General features: G+C 36.2%; 1 protein-coding gene across 12 annotated transcripts in view; it reads right to left on the reverse strand.

Moving 5' to 3' along the window:
* RGS7 (regulator of G protein signaling 7) overlaps positions 1 to 20975 on the reverse strand; it is a 269020-nt gene that overhangs the window by 40149 nt on the left and 207896 nt on the right. For all 12 annotated transcript variants that reach the window (XM_071549622.1, XM_071549613.1, XM_071549612.1 and 9 more), the window contains 7 exons: positions 19261 to 19337; positions 19038 to 19119; positions 4368 to 4442; positions 3194 to 3292; positions 2405 to 2466; positions 796 to 906; positions 188 to 313 (listed from right to left, as the gene is read on the reverse strand). In XM_071549622.1, the coding sequence (XP_071405723.1) occupies positions 188 to 313; positions 796 to 906; positions 2405 to 2466; positions 3194 to 3292; positions 4368 to 4442; positions 19038 to 19119; positions 19261 to 19337 (632 nt within the window). The remainder of the gene's footprint in view (positions 1 to 187; positions 314 to 795; positions 907 to 2404; positions 2467 to 3193; positions 3293 to 4367; positions 4443 to 19037; positions 19120 to 19260; positions 19338 to 20975) is intronic.

A 20975-nucleotide genomic window follows, 5' to 3' on the forward strand; every position in this document is an offset into this window, starting at 1 on the left:
TAACAAGATGAGCTGAGAGAAAAAGTTTTTACAAGGGGAGTTTGACCATAAACTGGACTTAAACGAAAAAGTATGAATCGTGTGAGTCTCTTAACTATATGAATATTTTCCTCAGCCTGTATATGAAAGTAGGCAGCAATACTTATGTTTCTCACAAGCTATTAAAAAAAAGGTACTTCTCATTTACCTTAAATTTTCTGAACTGAATTCTGACTCCAAGAATTTCAGAAACTGCTCTCTTCCGACAGGGTCTTTCAAAGCTTCATCCATGCCAAATCCCCATCGTTTCACCCTCTGCTGTCCTGGCTCTTTGCTACAGAAGAAAAAAACAACAGAACTCAAAGTGAGCAATATGTCAGTATTCTAATATTATGTGTTCATAATTTAGACTATGTCCTAAAGTTCAGCCACAGGTTTCTCACCTTCTAGATTGTTATATCTGTGAAATGTTCAGGGATGAGCAAACAGACCATTAGTACTTACACAGGACGAAGGTAACACATGCATTTACACAGAAGAATAAAGCCTTCTGGCTAGAAATGTTATCAGATTTTAAAAGGTGTCTTTTTTTTTCAGCATACTGGAACCTTGGATACTGGTTACTGTAATATTTTGCACAGATTTATTCATCTAAAGCAATTCCCATCTTGCAAAACTGTAAAGCTGTAAAGACCAAGAGGATACTGCATTGCCCTTCTACCTGAGTATTTTCCTGCAATACCTCTGTCTGAAATCTTCACATTTCCAGTAAAGCATGTTATACCCCCTTCTACCAAAGAATAAAAAATTATTTACCTTGCCTCCAGTTCCCAGAAAGTGGTGTCATCTGATATCCAAGGGTTTGATGGATCAGGGGGCACAAGAAAAGGATCATATTCCAAATACTGCTCTGTATAAGCTAGTAGACTAGGAAAACAAAAGCATCAAATATTGTCATGTCAGGAGGCGTGGTGACCTGATTAGGTTATCCCAGTTAACAAGTTACCTTGCCTCAACTGAGTCATGGTAACGATAAGTGCACACACTCAGAAGTCAGCTACAAGCTCAGGGTAAAATAGGTTTACTCAAGCTTTTTAAAAGTGGACCTCTGAAGAAGGAGGGGTGACTCAGGTCTATCAGGAGTTGAAATAAAACAAAGTTCCCTATTACTTCCACATAGCTCCTTTTAAGGTTCCTTTAGGCACTAATAAATTAAGCAACCTCTTCCATGCACATTTGTTTTCATAAAGGAATACGTTTTATACCCCTGTGGTTTTAATTATCCATCCCTTTAAAATTTGTTCTAAAAATGAATGTACACAGGTCATATTTATTAACCCTACAGCTTCTAGGACTTCTTTTATCCTCTTTTAAATACAATTAGTAATTTTATTATTTTGTAATCAAATGGCACCTCTCACAAGTTTATTGTTTTCCAAAATAAAAAAAATATTTTCTGAAATTTTTGGGTATTCAAGAATTGGTCTGACTCTGTTGAACACACTAAAAATTTTGCTTGTATTCTCATAATTTAGATCACCCATGCCTTATTTCTGCCTTCTGTTTCCTTTGGCCTCATAATTTTTGAAAAGTTATTAACAAGTGAAGACAACTTCTTTCTTTTCTTTCCAATTTGTACTATATTTGGTCTGAAGTCTATTTTTACTGCTTAGCAAACAAATATCCTTAACCTGTTCTCTTTATAAACAAATATACCTATTTTTATATGTATGCATACATATATATATGTAAGTAGACATGCATGCATAGATGTATATGAAAGAATAAAGAACAATTTGTATGTGGCTCAATTTCCTTTACTAAGCCTTATGCAGCTCAATTTCCTGCAATTTTCACTATCTCTGTATTTGATTTGTAAGACAGAACATTCATTTTCTTCACCTGTAGTTGGTCTTTCCAAGGGACTTTTTGTTTTATTTGACAAAATAAATTTGAAAAATTTTGGTCCTATTTAGAGAAAGATTCCTAATTGTGTAGGAATCCTCTGACCTGAAGTAAGCTCTGACTCACTTTGTTCTTGCACTGACTGAGCTCCACACCAATTCCTTCCCTTGCTTTATCAGTGATCATCCTTTTGAATTAGCAAAACAATAACCGCAGACCTATTTTCATTTAGCCTCTTGCCAATGCAAGGTGAAAGACGTGATCACTTGGTCAGAGGCTCCTTCAGTGACTCCTGAATTTGTCAGAAATGTACCATGGAATATCTGGGGCATCTTTTATTAGTAAAAGAACTTAATACCTCTCCTCTTAAAGTAAACTCTCATCAGTTATTTCTATGACATCTGAGCTCCCACGTCTCTCTTTGAAGCTCTGAATAGCTCTTTGAAGCTATTTCATACTGACATTTTCCCAATAGTTAACAGTCTAATTGAAAAACCAGAAAATATGACAATATACATACCTCTCTGCAACTTTTGACATTTTTAATCTATGCCTATCTAATTGCATTTGCCAGTGCTTAATCTGCAAGAAAGGAAGGCAAAGAGTTTTATGAGTAATTTATTGCTTGACTCTATTGCTATAACTTTTTTTATTGGGGCTGTAATTGAACCTTCATTTATCCTAGGGCACAGAAGAGATATATATTGGAATTAGAATAACATTTCACCAGTGTAGTTCTAAAATAAATGGAATATTCAGTTGAAGAGAAAAGATCATACAGAGACAAAATGTGCCCAATATAACATTTTCCCTACAGGTTCATCAAGAGAAATCCAACTGGCCTTTTTCAGATTTTTGAAGAGAGCTACTAATTGTTCAGACATTTACCTTCTCCAAATTCTAACATGACAGAAAACAGTAACAAAGCTTTAACAGTAGATAAATGTGTGAACCTATACATGCATACAAGGAGCAGTAAGTCTACCCCCAAACCTCAAATAAGTGTTGAAAGGAAGAGCAAGCTGTCTACTGCTGAAGGGGCTAATAGGTTCAGCTATACAAAGAACCCACTCACTGGCCAGCTGCTCACTGCCTTTAGATGTTTAATGCAGTGCACAAAAAATACCAAATTTTGTTTCATTAGCTTTAATAAAGTTACACACCTAAATCCATATATCTTGAAACAAGGGAAATGCTTATTAAATGTTTGCTAGAGCTGTTTGAACAACGTCCCAGTTACAATAATTTTTTGTTTAATACCCGCTTTCCTAGAAAATTCATTTAAAAGTACATGTTTGTAGTTTCAAACCTCTTGGTGTAGTTCGTCTTCTGTGGGTGGCTTAGTCTCTGGTACTGGTGTGTGGGTAGGGCTGTGACTTCGAATGTCATTTTGTAAGCCATAGACAGACTGTGAAAAAATATGGAACAATGATAGTTGCTTTCAGACAATGCTTTCTACAAATACTCGTAGTAACTGTGATGTTTCAGTCAATTGTTTTCAAAAAGATAGCCAAGATCATCTTTTTCTAAAGAAGCTGCATTGAGCTGTGCACTCAGATAAAGTTGTGCACCTGTAGTAAGGTGTAAAATAAAGACTCCCAAACTCCCACAATTTCCTAATGCAAAAGAACAAAGGATTTACTTTTATTATATATCTATATTAACATTACAGTAAACATGAGGGATGACCCTGAGAGATGCTATTACAGTAAGTGGAGATGACTGGTAGTAGGAGTATCCTGAAAAGAAGACTATTGCATGGATTATTTGGCTGACTCTCAAATTTGTAATTACTGCCTGGTAAATGACACTAATCTGGACCTTCCACTACCATAAATAAGCCAAGCTAAAACTTTCTCTAAATTCACTTTCCTTTTTAAAACGTACTTTTCTATGGGTTGACATGAAAATGTACCTCGAAGGAAGAACTTTCAAGTGGGTGTCAATCTACATTATTACAGAGCAAAGGATTTAAAAGGAAAGTTTTGAGCCAATCCATCTATATATCCCTAGAGAAGTTACACTATTCAGGTCTGGATCCTAATTTAGATGAAACTAATTTCCTCCACTCTTTCTGGTCAACCATTTTAGGCATAATTGTCAAATAGAGACACCTTTTCATTAAGACTAGGACAAGAACTCCTGTTAGAGTTTATGCTGAATTTTTAATTTATTTCTCTTTAATTAGTGACAGAAACATTTTAACATGCCTTGTTCATCTACTAAACTACACAAAGGAAGCATGCAAAAATGAATTTTATTTTCAAAATCTCTGTGTATTTCTTCAAAGTCTTATGTGATAGCATTTACTTAGCATTAACAAATTTGTTAACACTAATTCAACCAAGAGCTTACAAAATATTAACATACGTTCATGCATTTGTTCCTTGAAGCTGTGAGAAAAGAAATGCCTTAAGAAACTATAGAACTTCATGCTATAAATTTCCTCCACCTCCTGCATTTGATATAATAATGGTACTTACCTTTCTGGTTTTATGTGGATTTCTCATTCTTGAAGATTTTTTTATATCCACTTCAGTAGTGTTTACACATCCAGGCTATTAAAAAAAAGAAAGGAAAGCACAAGACTAAACCTGTGAAGGAACTCCATACCATTTTCATTGAGATACTCCTTTTCAGTGTACAAGACTAAAGAAATAAATAAAGAGAGATGTTTAACAACTTGATGTTCTTCTGTAGTGGTCCCTGTTGGAGTCCCTATGGAGTGAAATAGTGAAGACCACATGCTTAGAATTTATGACAACATGAATTTGAAATAAAATAAATTTGCAAGATAACAGAAACCAATCACATGTTTCTGCCATGGTTTTGCCAAGGAAGCCATACATTGCATTCTAGCTATCCCTCTAAGAGGCACGGTTGACTTAATTAGACAAATTAAACAGAATTGTGCAATACCCACCTCACCTGGGAACCTTAGGCTCCCTTCAAGTTTTAGGTCAATTTTAAAAAGTGATCTTCTTTTAAAACAAAAACAAAGTACCAAAGTGGGTTTTGTTTCTTCAGGGAAAAGGGGAAAAAACAAACCAAAAAACAAAATAGGCTTCAGTAGTCTGGCCAGAAGACTGGCAGTCTAAACAATATGATTCTCAAGACATCTGATTCAGCTTTCAGCGATTCATTTTCACAAGTCTGTAGCATCCCAAAGTACACAAGTCCCCTAGTTTCTTCTAATTCATCATCCTTTCATGCTCCCCCCTAAGTACAAAATCAGTGCATAAAGCTGTTCTTTACACATTGCTGGCAATAACTAATTATAAGTTTTTTGCTCTCAGGTGAGTTTTTCCTATTGATTTTAGGGGAATTACATTTGAGACTGAGTGAAAGGTACAAATTCTGCTCTCCAGTGGGAGCAGATTTTTAGTGAAAGCAGGTTGGGGGTTTTTGTTGTTGTTTTTTATTTGTTTTAACAGGAATAGCTATATATTGAATTTACTTACCCAACCCAAGCTAGACTTATTATCACACCAATGATACAACTTCTGTCTTCTTGTCAAACGTAAAATGCTGGATGTGGCTGTAAATCTTCACAGACAAAACTTTAAAAATTTCTTATACAGACAGAGCCACAAAACAAATAGATTTCATTAAATAGAGCAATGGTACTTTGCCTTTGGAAAATATTCTAAACAACAGATTGAATTTTATTTTTTTTAAATCCAGTATGTTTTTTAAATTAATAAGTTCCTATTTTAAATTAATAAATTAATGTGCACTTGATCATATTATATTTGCAGTATAAACAGTTCCTCCTGGCTGAGATTCAAAATAGGCACTTAGATAATATTCTCAAGACTGCATCTGACACACTTATTGAACTACATTTGTAAAGGTATTCTTTGTGCTTCTGAACAAAAATGGGAGTTTTTAAACTCAGAGTAACTTGTAATTCTCAAAGAAAAAGGTTGAAAAATAGAAAATTTTGCATGATGGTCAATTTAAAGGCAGAAAGCAGTTTCCCAGGGCAGTACACTGAGATATAAAGTTTAAAAAAAAAAACAACAGTGCATCTACTTTAGGATTACAGCAGTAGCTGGCAGTGAAGAAGACAGGGGCTTTAACAACATCTACAGCCTTTGAATGTAACAATTTGAATAGTAGGCACACTTACATAAGGCACAAACTGTTATTTTGTTCAGTTTTCAGCTATAGTTTGTTAAGAAGATATCCTAAAATTGAAAAGAAGAAGAAAAAGGAAGCAAAACCACCCAAACCCAAAGAATAAACCTCATCTGAAGCCTCTTATTTTCAAAGATTTCAAGCCCAGCAGCAGTACATAGGTATGGACAGATCTTGCACCTTTCCCTGGGTAACTTACATGCCAGAATTATGCAGATTGAAGCAAGGGACACAAGAAATTCTAGGAGACTTTTAGAAATCAAATAAGGGCAAGGCTGGTTGCAAGTAGACCCAACCCAGTACTGACCTACTACAGCACTTAGTGGATTCTTACAGACACCTGGCTGTTTAAAACCCCTCATGCTGAAGTAAAGCTGCTATAGCATATTTCAGCAGAGGCACTCAGGGGAGGCTGTAAGGGCAGAAGCTTGATGAAGGTGTGACTGAGGAGAGCAGCAGGAAGGTAGAGGCTGGGAACCATCAGGAACCTTTAGGGCAAAAGGGAAGGCAGCTAAAGGGAGTATCAACTTCTCTGACAACCTTGAGTAACAATAAGAGTTTAAGATGTGTATCGCTACCTCTGTACAATACCATTCTCATAATTTGATTTATACTATATGACTGAAAGTATCTAATGTAATTGGGGCCACAATTTATGTTTTCTTCTCAACTGAAGAATTTTATTAAAATTACACTTGACTTGAGATGGGATTTATGGTTTCTCTGGAGCTGCCACACTTCATCTGTCAATATTTAAGAATAAATATCAATCACATTTTCAATTAAAATAAACACAAAAGCTTGTATTATTTGAACATTTTGCTAAAATAACTCAGAGTCTTTGTGAGAAAACCTTTGCTGGACAACATTTCATTTTATTTGTATACCCCCATTAACATAATAAGTATGTGTTTGGATACAATTATATCCAGCTGTGTTTTCTTTTTGTGTTGCTTTTTTAACTGGACTACCATAGTTCAAATAGTGTGATGCCTGACAGAGTGCTCTGCTGCAAGATTCCCATTTTGTGTGTAGTATATAATTTGCATACTAATACTGTAAATAGTTTTCAAACAGATTTCCTGGAAGACTTCAGAACTCTTTTATATGTGTAAATAAAATGCTTATTTTTTTTCAGGAATAATATTCTGTATGAAAACAGTTTCTCCTCCACACACAGAGAGGAAAGTCTTGTGACCTTGTTGAAATTATCGCACAGCAAGATCATAATTAGAGTAGAATTTGGCACTCGTCTGTTTTTAAATGTCTGGTTGAAAAACTGTTGTACATTTAAAGAAAACTTAGTTTTTTTCACCTATCTATTAGCATGTCCTTATGTCAAAGTACAAATGCCTTTGTGTTAATTTATATCCAAGGACATGTTAGTCCAGTCATGATAAATTCACTGCTCAGATAAATGAATGCAGATAAGTAATATAAACCCCCCACATATATAAGATTTTTTGATCCCTGCTTGAATTACTGGACAGCAATGCTAGCATGAATCCCAAGCAGCACAGTTTTCTATTGATGTTGTCTAGGAGGCTGCATAGTAGGATTCAGCCAAGAAACACAATGGGAAGTCTGGTCTGTCAGGAGGGGCGCTACAAGAACATATGCTTGGATCTGGCTATCATCAACATTTGAAAACAACCACCTGAGATAATGCTTAGTTTAAAAAAAATCCACTTGATATTCATATTATTTCCCTGTTAACTGTGACAACAGTAAATGAATTAATTAAGCCCTCGTAATAGTGCTACAGTGAATTAATCTTATGACACCTGTAGCAACTCTTTGGAAGAATTAATTGTTTACATGAAATGCAATGCTTTAGTCATGGCACATTTCCATTCAAGTAGTGCACAGTGCTGAGTATTTATAATCTGTTTGCTGTATAAAGCTGCACACTCCAAAGACTTCTTTTATTGCCTTGCCACATAGCCCAAATCAATTGCTATTAATGCCTTTTTGTTTAAAAACCTCTTTGCTATGATGTACTTGTAATTCTAGTAAGTATGAAATGCTCAGCAGAAAATAAATTTATATTTATAATGACATCAGTTTAAGTTTTGATGTTTTTTTCTTTCTCGATGAAGATGGAAATTTAACTGTGAAGCTACTCAAGCCAAAATAACCAGAAATTTTCTTGTATCTGAGACAAATATACCCCTGTATGTGGGAGGGAATAAGCTCATGCATTCCAATAGGCTGGGAACTTTCTGTATTGCTGCTCAGTAGGAAATGATCTAAAGGAGAAGCTGAACATGAGTCAGCAGTATGTCCTTGCAGCAATGCAGACAAACCACACACCCAGCTGCATTAGCAATAGCTTAGCCAGCAGGCAATGGAAGTGCTTATTTCTTTCTATTCAGCATCATGCGGACACATCTGGAATGACAGGACTACTTTTGAGCCCCACAAACCACACAAGAAATATATTCAAAATGCGAAAGTCCAGTGGAGGAACAGACTTTTTTGTGTTTGCAAAAGGGGAGAGCTAACTGTTGCCTTCTGTGCCTGACTGGGTCTTGCAGAGCCAGACATCTTCTGGAGGTGCACTGTGAAAGAACAGCAGACAGTAGTCGGATATTGCAGTAAAGGAACTTCCATAAAGAAATACACTTCATAATAAAAGTAAGAGAGGCTGTAGGATGTCCATCCTTGGTGGTTTTCAAAGGTTTTTCAACCAAGTGAGTGGACAATCTTATTCAGCTTAGAAGTTAACGCTGGTTTGAGAAGGAGGTTGGACTACAAAACCTCCAGAGGTCTCTCTCACCCCATATTTCAGTGGCACAGCCTACTCTTCACAAGCTGCAGGGAGCAAAATTCAAATAATCCACTTTACAGAACACTCCAATCATGTATTCACGTTGAGTGAAATTCATCTCCTCACCCCACAACCACAGGATGGAAAGACAAGATTGGTATTTGCTTCCTTACTGCTGCCTCTGCCCTCTGGCAGCCTGCAGTGAGCACTGAACCCATACAAACAAACCTAGCGTTGATTTAAGGAAATGCAAATTCACCCTCTCTTTAGCTAAAAACACATAGGTGCTATTTAAAATAATTACCTGATTTCAATATGCACACCCATAAATTCAGAGTTCATTAAGGCAGTAAATATTTAGGCAGGTTGACTTGCATACCTTATGCAATTTCATTGCATTTCAGCATCAATATACTATGAAATAGTTATTTTTATTTGTTTTGCAAGCATTGGCTAACTTGTTAAATTTCATTGCAAAACACCAAATTTCAAGATCTCTGGCCTTTCAAAATTTTAAGACTGTAAATGTAAATTATGGACCTGGATACAAACATGACAGATCTCTTCCAGTGAAAAGGATAAGGTCAAATGTGCAAACAAACACAAGGTAGAGATTGAAAGCTGCCTTCTACGTTATGTGTAATAGAAGACTATCACAAAAAGAGTAAGCTTTAAATTTGAAATTTCCTGAGTATCAGATGTTAGTGTTGTCTTCTGCCATGATCTATTCTGCTATTTCTATCATTGCTGCTATTCCTGTCATTTTTTTCTAGGAGTCTTACAGTCACTATTCATATCATTCACTTTTAGAGCAGAAAAAGGCAGCTAATTAGACAGTGAGTGAGAAGCAGATACCAGAATTCATTTTTTACTTGAAGTTTTTATATTCCAGTTTACTTGTGCAACTATTGGAACAGTGCATAGTTAGAAATTAAGTAGAGAAAATTAGTTAAAAAAAGAAATGGAAGATTAAAACAAACAAACCAAAAAACCCCCACAAAACCTCCAGTGGTACTCTGCTGCAAAAAAACCAAAGGGGTTACTAGCTGGAAAAATACCCAGTTTGACTCTGGTTATGCAGAAAAGACTATTTTCCTCATACATAGTCTAACATCAGAGACATTAAAATCCTATCTTGATTAAGTTATCAATAGTGGCTAAAACTGAGGCTCTCACAAACTAAACACAGGCTACGTTCTCCTGCAGTGTACCAATTTTTCATTTCCCAGAGACAGAAGTCATTGAAGTATGCAGAACTCACTAAGGCTTACAAGGAAAGGCTGAGTTTTATCTATAAATTATCTGGGTATTTGGGGGGTTTAGCTCATTTTACACACTTCAAGGTCAATGAATAAAGAGGGTCTTGCAGCAGAAGAGCTGCACTATTAATAACTTTGCTGGTGCAACAAAAAGTCTCAGAGGAACATTTCAGACACACTGAGTACAAGTGATCAGCTATTTTAACAGGATTTGGAAAACCAGCTGTTGTCTTTAGGTCCAGTCAAAGGACAGCAACATTTCAGATTCCAATACAAAGTTCAGAAAGCATGGTGGTTATTTGTTGGGACATGAAAGCTCTTTAAAATGTAGCTCATTTTATAACCAATGGATCAATAAACCTTAAGAGATGAAAAAATTAACCCAGAAACCATAGTTGCCAGAACCTGCAAATATGTGAGGACTATGTATTGACAGTGCTGCTAGGGGAGATCTCACCAGCCTCTGTTACACCACCCAAGACAGCAAAGACAAGCTAGTAGGTACGGGGACCAGGCTACAGGAACCACTTCCTTTTGGTTAGAAAAAGATGCTCCTACTTGCAACTGAAGCACTTAATCATGGGTTTAATTTACAATCGACTAGGTGTACCTAATCTGAAGCACTCTTATGATGTTTGTTAGCCTCTCTAAAACTATATGGTTTAATTACAATTTCCATTTGGTGAGCAATCCTTCAAAAATAACTCTGAGAAATCAAGTGTTTGAGCTCTGGGACTTGACAACACCTCTTGTCACAATATTCTGAGTAAACCAGTAGATGTCTGAAGAAAGAGGAAGGATATGGTGTTGATTTCATGTATTAGGATGTAATGTCCTAGTTACAGTGGCCAGGACCAGTTTATCACTATGTGGGTGTAACTGAAGCTGTGTATTCTACACCCTCTATCATTTCTGTTAATAATGGATTGTTTGCAGCAGCTGCCCAGGCCACACCTGTCCCCTCAGGCTACAAGCTGGGTGACTGGGTGTTAGAGAACTCTGTGAGATAGGAAGAGTTCCTGTATTTATACCAATGACACAGCCATAATTATTCCCCTTTCCGGGAGGCATTTCATCTTCACACCCAGGGATATCCCATGACTCACAGAGTAAATCACCGACTGAAACTCCTCACTCTGGGGGAAGTACTGGGCATTCCCATCTGAACCTGAGCATGCATGATCTTGGAGTTTGGGGACTTCTGGTACCACTTATTGGATCCAGAGAAGGACCAGAACTGCAACAGGACTGTGACTGCCACTCTCAACCAGATTGTGACCATCATCCTCACCAACAGGTTTTCCTTTCCTTTAACTTTGGACTCAGGGGGACAATGTGGAGCTCAGCACAGGGGCTAATGAACACCATTCTCTTTGTTCCCCAGGGTGCTGGGTTATACATGTGGGTTTTGTGGGTAAAACCATTTTTTTATCTGTATCATTGTATTTATTGCAATCTTTTTACTAAATTGTAACTCTGACTTGTAATCTCTTTTGAGCTGAGTTGGATTACAGCCCAATGGCTACAGTAACCACATATATAAATTGTAATAAGTAAGCTTGATGACGACTTTATAAAGAGCTTCTATCAAGGGTTCACCTCCCTATCACTCCAGACCAAACCTCTAAAATTAGCTCACAGTGTTTCTAGGTTTTCCTACAGATTCTCACTTCTGTTAGAAATTACCTCATCTGAGAAATACAGCTATACCTTTCAATTACCACCTATAAAACATATTTATTTTTTAGGAAGCAAATCCCAAGATTGTTTTTAAGTATAAATGCCATAGACACGTGCTTCATATTTCATTCCCGAAGGCCTCATAGATTTGGGAGATAATCAGGGAAAGTTATTAAAACCTGCTTGTTCTACTGAATTATTAGATATTTTCAACAATTTCTACAGTCTTTTCATGATGTATTTTATAACAGATATGTTATGCTTTACATAACATATAACAGATATCTTTACAGAACACAAGACAGTGTAAATAATTGCAATGTATGGATTCAGTGTGACACTGAAAAAAGTGACAGCAACTTGGAGCTGGACTTGCTTCAAATTTGTTTTTATTTCTTAATATGGATCTAGTTTTAAAACACACTATACATCTGTCAATATGCTGCAAATACAACTGAAAATAGTGATCTATGGCCAAGAAGTATAAAGGAAACAAATAATTGGTACACAGCTTAACTACTAAAACCAACTATCAGCTGATAATGATGTAAAACCTACTGGCTTTTAATTAAGTAAATACAGCTTTTCATTTTTTCCTATTCATTTACTAAACTGATATTTCAGGTCACAGAATGTTCAGTGTCAAATCTTATTGAATTGCTTCTTTCAAAGGAAGGGAATGTCTTAATTCATAATAATTAATCAAAACTTTGCTAGGATTAAGTGTTCTGTTGAAGGCTTTAGTAGTGAATTATGCAGATAACGTAAAATGAATTTAAATCCTCAATATATGTCCTAGATAGTTGATTTCATTTTGACTTACTAAAGAATAGAGATAAATAATAAAAAGTTAGAGACTTATTAATTTAATTGAAATGAATGAGCAATAAACCTGATTGTATCATACACAAGAAATATATTGATGGGGAAATAATGAATTCTGCATTTATGCATCAGTTAAATGCACCATGGACAGCCTCACAGGAAGGACAGAAAACTTGCCATTGGACCAATTAGTAAAGTCCATATATGCTTTATTCAAGGATTTATTTAAAGATCACTGACTACTATCAAGATAACAGTAGTTCCACTGTTGTTCTTCAGTGGACCTAATCAAAACATGGAAAGGTGTGAAATTAATGGATAAAAGTTTAACTGTGAGTTGTTTCTCTTGTTTGGACAAGACAAATTAGATTCAAAGACCATCAGACAAAGGAGAGACATTTGATCAATTAGCTTGATCAAGCTTTAATTATGTTTGCAGTAAAGTAAAACTCAGATGATTTTCAGACTAAAAGATAGGAAGTCTCACTCAACATAGAATTTAGGATCACTTAAAATGTCAAAGATTTTTAGCATCTTTTCAAAAAAGAAACCTACGCTGTACCAGTTTTCTCTTTCAACTTTGCCTTCTCAAACTGGAGTTCAGCTCTTTTCCCTGAGTAGTATCAGGCACACAAGGAATTCCACTGGCTGAGCAAACCAAGGACCTACTTAAAATAAATGAATAACAATGAAACAATTAAAAGAATCCATAGGAGATAAAACTTCTTGAATTTTGACAGGGAGTTTCATGTTCTCACATACATACTTGTTTAAGGACAGATCTTATTCAAAGCTGGGCTTTCACCTTGTGGGAACAGGATTTTATAACTTTTTTTAAAAGAAATCTTATAGTAGTCTGTGTGCCAGAGAATCAAATAATATGCAAAACACATATGAAAAGTATATTAAAATTTAATTTTTGAGACGAGACACATGAAACTAAATAAGAAGCTGTACCAAAGAATATACTACTGCACTGAAGTTATATGTTTAATTCTTTTGTAAATTAATTTAATTCTTAATTACTCTTAATTTTTGATATGCCTTTGCAGGTTTGTAGGGACTGGTTTTCAGAACCTGAAATTGTTGTACAGGAAATAGATCCACTGTACTTATTCCAGTGGTGCTTCAGCAGTATTAGTTTTATTTAAGGTTATATTAATGTGATTTTTGTGTCTGTGAGGAGTTCAGTATTTGCGACACTGCAAGAAAACCTGTTAAATTTTTCTGGTTTGTTACTCCTGTGCTAAGTACTCAGATTCATTATTGCTTTCTAGTTTTTTTGTTTGTTTGTTTTGGGTTTTTTGTTGTGTGTTGTTTTTTGGGTTTTTCTTTTTACCCCAAAAGGCAGGAAATTGCTGTTTTACAGATTCCATACAAAGAATTGAGATTATTCATTTGAAAAGAAGTAACTACAGGAAACTCTGACACACATCTCTGAAAATATTGATGGCAAACATACGTGAAATTAGAAATTGATTACATGCCTTTTGACTTATAAAAAGATTCTTGACAAAATGTTTTGGATTAAACCAGCAAATTTCATTCACACAGATACAAAAATCAATGTATAAATATTGAACTTATTAAAAAAAATCCGTATTCTTACTATGTCAGCTTATTTTCATAGTTGCTCACATATCTGGGTCTGACTAAAAACATATTGCCATCTTATTTTTCTGTTTTTTCCACCTTCTCATCAATCAGTTATTTCACAATTTGTGACCTCTTCACAACTCTCAGTTTTAACTTTCAAAAATTCAGTTTGTTCATAAACATGAATCATAAACATTATAACCATTTTCTGAAATTAAAACATTTTACAAGGCTTTGTTTCATTACCAAAAGTGCAATTATCTGAGAGTAACAATTGCTGGTCTGGCTGCATTCTCTGTCTGCTTGAGAGATCACTTCCTCACAAAGATATATGGTGAAACAGGTGCAAAAGGAGGCATGAAAATTGTATGTTGATATACCCCTAGAGAAGATGGATGCCATGATTCACATGTGCTTCCTGAAGATGTTTTAAAACTTTCTGAAAATATGACAAAGCAGAGAGAAGTGTTCTCTGGCTAAAGAAATGACTGGTCCAGAAAAGTCTAGCACACACAATGTGAAATGCAGGAGTGCGCCACCTTAACCAAGTTAAATTCAGTGTTTTGCCAGGTCTCTGAAGCTGATCTTGAAGGGCAGGATGCAAAAATCATTAAAAACCAAAAGTATTCACTGCCTGTCCCTCAACACCTGATAATATTACCTACTGGCTGAGATGCTGAAGGTCATGTTCAGACAGAGATTATTATAAAGAGAAGGAGAAGCAAAAGGTGTGGGATGTGTGACAAAGTTTAAAATATTTGATAAATCCTGTTTTCCTAGTTTCCTAAACCCACCCTTTGCTGCTGAAAACACTGGGCTGTCCTTACCAGACATACCCAACCTGGATACTTTGTCTTCCTGTATTAAATCACACAAATATTTTCATAGAACTACGGAATCATTTAAGTTGGAAAAAACCTTTAAAGCTGAGTCCAACCCTTATCAAGATTTTCTATCCTTTTTTTTTACAAAGCAAAGTAATTCCCATCATTCAGCAAACCAGTAATGGGAATACAAGTCCTGTGGATTGTGTTTAACCAAGCTACAAAGGGCAGAATGGAAGGACTGGATCACATCTCGACACATGTTCATACTTTATTAAATCACAATTTAACTGAACCATAGCCAGAGTTTAAACTTTGGAGAGGAACACACACCAGTGCACTTTTCTAGCACATCTGGTAGGTATCTCCCATATTCCTTTTAAAAACACCTGCAAACAAACCTGTGAAATGCAACTGCAATGCAAACAGCGTTCTGACTGATGACAAAGGTCAGAGGCATTAGAGAAAATGAAAAGTTTTTTTCAACTTATTTCAGCGAACTATACAGATGACTTTCAGGAGAAAAGCATACTCCCCCCATTATCTTCTGAATTAATCTGAATACCAACATGTACCCAAAAGGCCTTTTTTATTGCATGAATGTAAAACTCCAGAAGAAAAAGGAATCATTTGTAGCAGCAAGACATCAGCTGTCTTGTTTGTCACCTAAAAGAGTTAATTTTAGAGCAAGCAGCAGCTACTCTGCTCAGACTGTATTTGATGTGGGTTTGAGAAAGTTTCAGAGGATTTACTGCTTTAGTACCTGTTTGTCCCTTTTTAGTGAGTGGAAGATTATGGGGTTTAAAAGGAGATAATAATTCAGGAAAGCTGTAAGTTCTCTTACAAAGACTTTAATCAGGAGCATGACATTTCTTTTGGAACAAAAACAGCTTCTTAATTTCTTTCTCCTGGAAGGAACTCACTTCCAAAATTTAGATTGATTTGTTACTCATTTTTGACTAATACCCTAATCCTCCTAACCAATTTTTGCTTACTTGCACAGTCTGTTATTGATAGAAGTTTCAAAATGAGAAAAGAGTACACATGCTAGGCAGGTGGAAAGAAGAGAAACACTTTTCAGATATAGTCACTCTGCCATCAAAAAAAGAAATGCAACACTATATGTGAATAATATTAATCTCAGACCTATGTTAGGTAATGGCTCTACCTTAGAAATAATAGCATGGACTTTATCCTAGGTCTGCTGCTCAGCCTTGCAAGGGAATTTATACAGCTCGCTCTGACACAAATTTCCAGGGTTTTACTATGATTGGTACCTGAACTAGTAAGATTAAAACTTGCTCAGGAATGTCTCTGTATGCGGCAGTACCTACAGTTGAAGCTCTGTCATGTTCTTTCTAACTGCACGCTAAAATCTTTCTACATAAAGCTACAGAAAAGACCAAGATTGCACTCCACACATGCAAACCACCCCAAAAAGCCCCCACAAAAAACAAACTCAAACAAACCATAGTGAAACTACAATTAAATAAATATTGAAATGCAAAGTGAATAGTGAGATGACAAAGCTGTTCTCTTAACTGTCTCTCAGAAGAAAACTGAGCAAAAGATGACTATTTGAATAAAAGTCCTTTCCAAATCAAATTTCTCTGATTCATCTTCAGGCATCATCTCAGTCTGAAAACCTAGGAAAAAATTATGGACACTAGCCAGTCAACTGATAGAAAGTAAGAGCCATGATGACTTTAAAGCACTTGTCTGTCTCTCTGACTATGGCATAAATCTTCTAAGACCTCTACAATCACCTGCAGGGTTGACTTGGGAACTATGAAATAAAGTGCTTTTTTGAGCCAAAAAAGACTTTGGTTCATTTAATTTACTTTAAACTTATCAGTCACAGTGACATTTCTGATACCCAAATCATGCTCTTTTTCTTCATCTACACTCTCATGCTTTCACTGTCATGAAGCTGTTCTCTTTTCATATCTACCATTCCTGTAGTGCACTGCTGCACTGCCCTTTAGGACTGATGGCTTGCTTCTCTCTTCTGTCCCTTTCATCAGATTAAAGTACCTCTCTTTTGAAATACAGTGCAAATGTAATATTCATAGATTATATTTTACATGTAAAGGTTCTGAATCAGCACTGGAGCCAGGTAGGTGAGAAATAAAGAAAACATGGACCAGGATACCTACAGGAAAGTCCAGAAAAAAAATATTTATTTACTCAAAAAACCCCCAAAACAAACAAAACAAAAAAAACATCCCCCAAAAAAGGAATAATAAAACATTTGGTCCTCAAAATTCATTTTCACTAAAAAAGAAAAAAATTACATTGGTGTGGATTTTGAACTATGTCACCACTGCCCTTAGCCTCTGAATTTTAATCAAAAATTGAAAAATTGTAAATAAAGATAAGCATTATACCCAGATTGTTACCCAAACATTACCTAAATGATTTTAAAAGCAATATATTAAAAATATTAGCTTCCTAGGGTTGCAGCAGCATTTCTGGGAGTTTTGGGGGAGCTTGAAAAGACATTACAAATTGTAATTATCTCTAGAATCACCTTCCTCTTTTCAGTCTGTTCATGTTTTGTCTTTTGTTCTTTTCAATAGAAGCTTCTGGTCTTTACTGTGACAGTAAATTCATAATAGTGTATTCAAAAATATTATTTCAATGACTCATGAGAGAAGCAGGGTAGGCAAAGTATGAACCTCTCCATTCCATTTATATCTCCTAAAGCCAGGATCCTACACTGGTGACTGTAAGCCAGTCTTTTGCCTCTCATATTTCCTAGGTATGTTTACAGGCAGATTAAAAACATCTGCTGGACCAGGCAGATTTATCCACAGTTCAGCCAAAGTTCTTAATCAGATTCAATTTCCTCTTGTCTTGGTCCCTTTAACTCTCTTGAAGTTTCAGCAATTCATCTCTGAAATAACATCTCATTCCCAGTTTCGAAACCTTTAGATCCATTTCTACAGCAAATCTAAAAGATTTCTGTACCTTCAAATGTCTCAGGTCCACAGAAACTTTGTGTCTATTCCATATGTAGCCCCAATCAACATCAGATGGCAGATAGCTTTCTGTCCTCCTTCCTTCTTTCATGTCCGTGATGAGACAATAATGTCCCAGTCTTCTTTCATCTATTGCCTGTGGTTTGAATCTTTCACTTCAAATGATTTTCTCTACCTGGCATTCCAAATCCTACCTAAAAATTCATTTCTTCTATTACTGCTTCAGTTCCACAGCCACAAATGTAAGCTGACCATGTTCAAGTTTATTATTTGTTCTCATTTCATTAAATTCTTTTACATGCATCATCACATAATTTTACTTCCCCCAGTAAAAGTCTTTTCCCAGTGTCAGAGTGAAAGCTATAGTCTATATTTGATTTCATTTGTAGTGATATTAAACCATGTAAAAAGAAACTGAAAGCTTAACTTTAGGTAAGAGAAACTGATATTATTCTGTAGTAAAGCAAAAAAAAATGTGATTATTGAATTCTTACAGTTTAATTGGAACTATTGTGACAATTGAGACTCTTCCTCAAAGTTTTAGCTCCTAAGGGCAGTTGACTATATAAGAACCCTTCCATTTTTTTTTTCAGATGCATTTTGACAAGGAACTCAGGTAAATCTTGTTTAGACAGCTCAAAGCCAACAATATCTAACCTTTATATGCATTAAAAATAGCTTGGAAACATGACTAGAGTGAAGCTGAAAGGTTTAGCAAGCAAAAAAGCAGATTAAAAAAAAAGAAAAGAAGCGAAATGATTTAAAGGTATTTTTAGTTATGCTGATAATTTTGGTTGTGTGACTCATACCCTGAGAAACCTTTGAGGTAATAATAATCAGACAGGCATAGTTCAGGAAGTCAGACACAACAAATCCGTTCACTGAAAATCCCAAACTGCATGCACACACATCTGCAGTCTACAGTAGCCAAACCATACACACTCTAGATCCTGAAAAAAGGGAGACAAGTCCCAACTCCTGGCCCTACTGCTCTTTTACTTGTTCCCAGCTGACCCCAGAGAGGCTGACATCCATCAGTGGCCCTGCTCACAGAGCCATTGGCCCCACCAGCACTCACCACCGGACGGTGCACATCCCAGAACGCTCGCTCCTGACTGTCAAGGATCTTCCTCTCTATCTTATCTCTCTTCTTGTCAACCCTGTCAAAGTCATAGGATGTTTAAAAGAAACAGTGTTGATGACAACAATTTTAAACATAACAAGTATCCACTCCCTTTTCCCTCCCTTTTCCCTTCAAAAGGCATACAAAATGGGAACTCCTCATCTCCAAAGGAACTTACTTTGCTTGTGCTTCAGCTTGCATAAAAATAAACTCCCATTTCCGAGCAAATGCTCGCTGTAGCCTGGCCAAACTCTCCTGAAAATACAGCATAATTTTAGTAGGTTAGGTTACCAGTTTTTTACTCTTTAGCAGCTTCTGGCTTATCTTTCCCTCCTCCCCCCCATCAAGATGTAATACATGTCATGGTATTTGTGTCAGTGTAAATGTACCTTACTTACCTGATATAAAGTTTTTGCTTCACACTAAATGAGATGGAATACTTTGGAATATTTTGACTATTTTAGTTTTGAAACTCTGATAAAAAGGGTGGATGCAACTTTCAGCAGAACATGGGATTCTGGAGCACTTTTATATAATGGGTGCTGGCTGAGCAATTTTGAAAAAAATGCAAAGAAACATTCTTGTTCTGAAAGTACTTAATACTGAAAGATAACAGCAGTCATTTCCATACTGGATAATCCACATAATTCCCATCAGTCATCTATACAAATAGTTTCCACTGAACTATTTTGGCTGCCATTTTTGGTAGTATAGGAATCTTCCAAACCTCCACAGCTATTCTGATTTTAAAAAATGCAGACTACAGTTCTTCATTACTGCAAAATTCTTTCCTCCACTGCTGTTGGAACATTTTCACTGTCTGTAGCAGAGCTTTGCCAATCTCTCTCCAGCTTAAATGTCAGCAGTATTCAGTCTGTAACATGGAGAAGGCTGAGATTCTTCTCTCTATCCAAAAAGACCCTAGTTACCTTAGTGCACTGCTTTTACTGAGACTAAATTAAAATTGACTGTAAACTTCCCAACAAAAAATGTGTTGTTTCTACAGTACTGTGCATTGCAAATGTATCTCTATGCCATCCTTACTGAAAATAAAACTGCAGAGAGTAAAGAGGAGACTTTCTAGAGATCTTGTCAATACCATTACAGTCTCTCGTGGATCGTATATTGAAGGGGAATTCTCTAAAGCATGTAGGTACAAAATTATGCATACTCTACAGTGCAGTACACTGAAGAGCAAGCTTGTGCCAGAAGAAGCAATAAAGTGCGTCAGCATGGTGCTCTGGCTGGAATATTTGGTATGTTGGGAGGCCTGGCTGATTATCCTGCCACTGAGTCACAGCAGCACAGCTGTACAGCTTTCAGCACTGAGCCAAGGCTGGTTGCGAATTTTATGTAGACATTCTCATGAAAAATTCAGGAACTTTTGCAGGGATAGAGACGGAATTCAAGACATCTCTGTCCTTATTGAATGCCATCCTCATCAGCTAATCAAACTCCCTCTTTTTCAGGCTGTTCCTGGCCCCAATTATCTTACCTGGCCTGAGGCACAGCACAATGGTCAGGGAGTGGGAAGTGCGTCTACTCTGACCCTCTTTCTTTGCCTCTCATCTAGCTGATGGGAAAAGGCTCAAGTGCCAGCATCACTTTAAAGAATAAGATTCATATTTCTACATCTATCAAGTGCTTTTGGAACTGTTTTCAGAGATCCTTCATTCAAACCTTAAACGTAGAGAATGATTGCTTTCGAACACTCATGGCACAACTGGGATTTGTGAACAGTTATTTGTGATCCTGGCATGGTGATCTGACCGGAGTAATATTGGAGATGGACCAAAATCTCAGCTTTTGCCCAGTTAGCCTTCACTACAGTCTCTAAAACACCATTTACAACTACTGAGCACTGTGAGACCCTCATGTTGGAAAATGAGGATA

Source organism: Pithys albifrons, chromosome 2, assembly GCF_047495875.1.
Source record: "Pithys albifrons albifrons isolate INPA30051 chromosome 2, PitAlb_v1, whole genome shotgun sequence".
NCBI lineage: Eukaryota > Metazoa > Chordata > Aves > Passeriformes > Thamnophilidae > Pithys > Pithys albifrons.